The 6106-nt window shown below is 38.9% G+C and overlaps 1 protein-coding gene across 1 annotated transcript in view; it reads left to right on the top strand.

Annotated features, from left to right (window-relative positions):
* Nucleotides 1–5701: 5701 nt before the first annotated feature.
* The window catches only part of UXS1 (UDP-glucuronate decarboxylase 1), a gene marked incomplete at its 5' end in the record, with an annotated part of 12586 nt that continues 12181 nt past the window's right edge, over nt 5702–6106 (top strand). Inside the window, one exon of the mRNA XM_009572089.1 lies at nt 5702–5821. Coding sequence (XP_009570384.1) covers nt 5702–5821 — 120 coding nt within the window. The remainder of the gene's footprint in view (nt 5822–6106) is intronic.

The following is a 6106-nucleotide window of genomic DNA, read 5'->3' as shown; positions in this document are numbered from 1 at the left end:
AACCTTAATGATTCTATGATTCTAACTTCCCAGTACAAACATAGCGTGGATATAATAGGAGGCTTTTTCTGTCAGTGGAGCAACATTTTTTTCCAAATTATATGAAAATAAAGCAGGAAAAAACTGTCAGGTCTTCTGGCCCATATTCAGACACAATGGTTTTGCTAATGCTCTAGTATCTCTGTTGTTTCTATATGTTCTGTGCTGTTAACAACTGCAAAATAACGTTGTACTGTAGACAGGGTTAGAATACTGTATTGCAATGATTATCAAAACCATGGACTAAAGAAATACAGGCAGTTTGCCAAGAAAAGTCTGAATGTTTTCCATAGTCTCTGTGCTCTAGTGTGTTTTTTTTTTTCTTTCCTTGCTGTGCTGTAAGAAATCCCATCTCCTGATTTCCCTCAGGTAATTGGAGAACTTAGTTCTTTGTTCTTGATATTGCTACACTGTTGTGCAAATTGAATTTTGAAGTCAGGAACCCTTTAAACTTTTTCTGGAGATTGATTCACTTCACTAAGTTTATCTGGTGTCTGAATAAGAATATACCCATAGCAGCATTCATCTCTTGACGCAAAGTATGTGTTGTTTCTGATCATAGAATCATTAAGGTTGGGAAAGACCGTTAAGGTCATCGAGTCCAACCATCAACCCAACACCACCATGCCCACTAAACCATGTCCCTAAGCGCCTCATCTACACGTCTTTTAAATACTTCCAGGGATGGTGACTCAACCACTTCCCTGAGCAGCCTGTTCCAAGGCTTGACCACTCTTTCAGTAAAGAAATTTTTCCTAATGTCCAATCTAAACCCCCCTTGGCGCAACTTGAGGCCATTTCCTCTTGTCCTATCGCTGATGTTCTTTTCAGTTTGGAACACCTCTTATTTTTGTAAGATGCATCCTCCTCATACAGCCACCATTGCTCTAAAAGCACTGGTAAGGCATTTTCTTTCACCTGTAACTGTCATTTTTACACTAATTCATGAGTATAATTCTGCAGAACTCTCCATTATGCAGATGACTAAAATTAAATTGTTTGGCATATATATTGTTGTTTGTTTGCGTGTATTCCTGACCCTTACTGGAAACTTACTGGAAGCTGTGATACAGTTCTCATTCACTGGGTATGATTGCATTGGTTATGTTAACTGCCGCCTCATGTTCAGAAGCCATGTTGTGCAGTAAAATAGTGAAGTTAAAATCCCTGTCTGAAGGGGATATCCTAGTAATTCAGGCATAGAGGCACTTAAGTGGGTACACATCCCTTCCCAATGGCAACGTCTTCTGTCAAAGTGTTGGTGGAACAGGCCTGTGGCTGTTTGCATTGGCCATGTACAGTATGTACAAGAGGTATGCAAGCTGGGGCAAGTGCTAGAAATAGCACATACTTTTAGCAGGGAGGTATAAATAACGGTATGGAGAGACCTCGAAGAGAAGTTGTAGCTTCTGTGGTCAGGGAAGTGTTGAACTGTAAGCATGGTAATATTTCAACCGTAAGATAAGAGTACTGGAGGTGTGCCTTGGTTGTGTTCAGGGACCTGCATTATGCTGAAAGTAGAGTCAGATGATTGTGATTTTCCTTCCTAGCTTACTTAGGTACTTTACTGTTTATGAAATTCAGATCTCAGCATATTTTTGCAAAACTGTTTCAAAAAGCTGTTAGTAACCAGGAATTAATCTCCTTTTGCTTATATTATAGGCAGTACATATATATAAAATACCTTGGACTGAGCCTCAGTGTGGAGTATTGTAGCTTAAACACGTCACAGATGGATCCTGGTGAATGCTGTGCTAGTAATTCTGCTGTGATTACAATTCAGGGTTTTGGGAACAATTTTGAGAGTTAGTGATCTCTGAAACACATGGGAAAGAATATGAATCAGTAAGAAAGTGACTAATAAAGCAAGGGATGCAGGCAACAATCTTAGTAATTTTAGCTGAAACATTGATAAAGACTTGTATCAGGTCACAGTGATATCCATGCAACTGTCTGGGCTTTCGCTGGCAGATTTTTTTAATCCAGTTGTCTGCTGGAGAGCAGACAATTGCAGCTTTCCCTTTCCTGATTTTGTATGCAAGGAGATCTAATTCATGCTTGCTGTTCAGATAGATCCACAGACTTTACAAAGAAGGAAGCACTATTAATTAGTAAGAGAAGCTTGCCTAATATACTTATGAATTACAGCCACAGCATATGTTCGAGCTGTTTCAGTTAAAAGAACTGCTTGACATTTGAGTTGTATTCTGTATTGATCTGTTTTCTGAGACAGTCAACACAAGGAGATATCTTTTCTTAAAAGGCTTATAAAATTAAAATACGTCTTTTTAAATTAGTATGTTATCATAGCATCTTTGATAGCTTGATGCTTTCTGGAATAGGGATCTCTAGAACTAAATGGCAAAGACTCATGCTGAAGACCATGGAAAAGTTTGTTTTGCAGGGGAGACTGGATAACTAATGTTACTTTTTGACTGACAGTTGTAGAATAGTCTCAATATTTATTCAGAGGAGATATCTCTGTAAGCCATAACAATCTTGCATCTTTTCTGTCTTCCCTCTCCATCTGTACAGGCATGGTCTCTGTGAACGTGTCCATACTGGTAAATAATAGAGTGAGCTGAAGTGTTTTGATAGCTCACAATGCTGCATTTTATTAGCTTGCTCCCGGGCTCTTTTTTGTATTGCTCAAGGAACTTTCTCTCTGATTAATCTGTTATAGGAAGACATAGTCTTAAATAGTGAGGACAGAAGCCAGTTGATCACATTAGATCTCAGCATCAGGGATTAGTCTCAAGCCCTCTTTTTTTAGGCAGTATAAATGTGGACCAAAGAAGTTTTTCTCCTTTCTCCAGGATATAATAAAATACTGTACATGACTTACTGCCACAAATCTGGGGAAGTAAGTGGCTTTTTTAGTGGGAATATGGTGAAGGTAGTCAGTCATAATTAATATGTTGTTGTTGATATTCAGAGTAACAGGACATAGGTAAGAGTGTACCATAAGTATTCGTAGTCAGTTAATACAAAAAGGAGTAGAGTTATTCAGCATGCAAAAAGGATCACTTCAAAGGAGATGTTCATGAAATGGCAAAAGGAAACTTAAGACAATTTTTAAGTTGCTGGCTCCAAAATCTCTTTGTCTGTGGAAGAGTTTCTTTTGAGAAGATAGGTCCCAGTTTTACAGGCACAAATGAAAATTCAGCTGCATAGAAAATAGATTTTTTCAAAGCAGTAGGCTGCAGAGAAAAGCTTTGCAAGATGACACTATAAATAAAAAGTTACTCATTTTAAAAGATAACATTACAGTGGGGTGAGGGGAATAAATAGAAGGGAGAAGAAACACAGATTCACTGTGGCTATGAGTAAGTGCCTACAGAGAATGTGTTGTTTCTCTTTTCTAGTTTCCTTGCTAGTTTCCAGCCAATACTGGAAAACAAGGCTGCTGCTGTAGCTTGTGCACTACGAGAGAGACTTTTTGGTCAGCATTGTTTAATAAGTTATTTTTACCTTGAGTTCTAGCTTCCAAGTGCCTTGTTTTCTGAACTTGTTATTAATGGCAATATCTGGAAAGCCCACATGAAATACAGTCTCTCCCTGAAGGAGTCAGTGTCCTTTTTAAGATAGAATGCTGGGCAAAATGAAAGAACGAGAAACTCTTATCAGAGGATATATTTCCAGATACAGAGAAGGTATTGGGAATGGCTCTGTAATATGCTGCTGGAAGTATATAGAATCATAGAATCATAGAATCATTAAGGTTGGAAAAGACCTCTAAGATCATCAAGTCCAACCGTTAACCCAACACCACCACGCGCACTAAACCATGTCCCTATGTTTGACATGTTACACTGCCGTGCTTTTTTAGCTAACAGGAAATAAAGATTATGTTCCCAGCTGATGTATTTTGCATGGGAAGGGACTTCTGGTCTTTCTAGAGTGTCTCAGCAGGGCCAAGTGGATGTTGTGAGGTTATTTTTTTGGCTCCGTTGTGGCAAAATTGCAAGCTTGTTGTGTGACAAAGACTCAAGACTGTAGCTTTTCCTATGGCACAACAGTTACCTCCCTGGTTACTGTTAGCTTATAGTTTAGTTGCAAATATAAACAACGTTTGATCATGGTCACTGAAATGTTACCTGCAGTTAAACAGAACTGGATGTTGTTTGGTCTTCTCCATACTAGGGAGTGTTGGCTTTCCTTATACTACTTGGTATTTCCCATTTCTCAACACCAAGTAATAGCTAAAGTGTTAAATGTGCCTTTTGCCTCTCTCACTCTCTCGTCTGTAAAAAGCTAATGCTATTACTTTCATAAAACTTCTTTGAGGACTCATTTTTTTATGAATCACTTGGAGATCCAAGAGAGAAGATCAGATTTTCCTGCAAGTTTCTCTTATACGTGAAGCTACATTTATTTCCAAGAAAAATGTGTTTCCAGGTCTCTCCTGAATTAAGTGTGTGTGAGCTGCAGCCTTCAGCCACAGGTGTACCAACAATACACTTCTTCCATACACACTCTTGTCTTCCAAGAAAATGGCAAGCATTGGTCTAAGCCTTAGTAAAAGGCATTGAAAATACAAGATGTTCTGTGTATCCTCTGAAGAAATAACTGAATGTTTGCAACTCCAGAACATTGTGCTTGTGACTTCGGTTGATTCAGTTAAATGAGCAGCACAAAGTTTGCTTCAGACGAAAAGTGTTTCCTGTGACTGATACAAGGATGGCTTTTTCTGGAACGGTGGAGGACCAGGGAGTATGAGGAGGATGGAGAGGCCTGGACTGAAGTTGACAGCTTCCTCCCTGCCTCGTGGCTTTTACTCTCACATGGTAGCATCTATGTGTTTACAGCATACCACACTGCTCTGAACTCATCAGGAGCCAAGTGCATGTTTCAGCTCACAAAGACCAAACATCCTTCTTGTAGGCTTTATCACAAACTGCGCCTTGTCCAAATGAGTAAGTGTCAATAAACAGAAAACACCTAGGGAGAGATTACTTCAGTCTGCAGTCTCCCAGTGTTAAAATGTTTTGTCCAGTCAGTTTCCAATTTCACCTGTTTGTTGCATTTTGCTTTGAAGATTTGCAAAATATCCTCCAGAAAGGATTTCAGGGAATGATACAAATGTTTCTTGGAAAAAACTAGGCCAGTGAAGAGAGCTGGATTGTAATGCATGCATTTACACAACCTAATAAGTAGGAGGGAGCTAAGAAACATTGTGGCTGTGATTACAAAGCCACTTACTTTATAGTGTTGGTAAAGACACTTATCTGAAGTGTTCGACTTTTCTTATCTTTGGAAACGCTACCTTGGTACTATATCTGGTGACTGTGAGACTTCACTTATGTGCAAAAAAAAGTAGATAAGTCCCAGGTGAAATAAGTTGTTGTTGGAAGGGTACTATTGAAAAATCTTAAAGTTCTTTTTGGAAGAAAATGCATGTGCTGAAATCATCAGCTATATTAGCACTGATTTAGAATTTGGATTACAAATACTGAGGACTAGTATACATTGCCTTGCTGTATGCACTACAGTTTCCAGCAGCGTTGGTGACAGAAGTGTTTCATGGTGAGAAAACAATGCTTGTTAAAGCTGTAGGAGGGATTCTTAAGAAAGCTTTTGGACAGGGGAGAGTTAATTTGCACTTTTAGGAAGAAAGACACTTTTATTGAGGCAGTAACAATTCTTTTTTCTTTGCCTACAGGAAGGAGTTGAAGTGAGGGTTGCCAGAATATTCAATACCTTTGGTCCTCGAATGCATATGAATGATGGTAGAGTTGTCAGTAATTTTATCCTACAAGCCCTCCAGGGAGAACCACTAACAGTAAGTAATGACCTTTCAGTGACGTGAAGAGTTGTTCATCTTTATATCCTGTCCTCATGTGCTGTGAAAGAGGCTGGATTTTAGAAAACACTGGGGTTTCCCTCCCTCTGAAAATCTAATCTTTCAGTATATTAAGCTCAAGTGTATAGAATTACGTATCCAAAGATGTGCTCTGTTGATGGTATTGGTGTTCCTTTCCCAGAGAGAAATAAGACTACCAGTTGCAATCTGAGAAAGTGTTTTAGTCATTCTGAACTTGAATCTCTGTCTGTCACGACTCTTCTG

Source organism: Fulmarus glacialis, unplaced genomic scaffold (genome assembly GCF_000690835.1).
Source record: "Fulmarus glacialis isolate BGI_N327 unplaced genomic scaffold, ASM69083v1 scaffold15772, whole genome shotgun sequence".
Classification (NCBI taxonomy): Eukaryota; Metazoa; Chordata; class Aves; order Procellariiformes; family Procellariidae; genus Fulmarus; species Fulmarus glacialis.
This window is presented reverse-complemented; position numbering and strand designations above follow the sequence as displayed.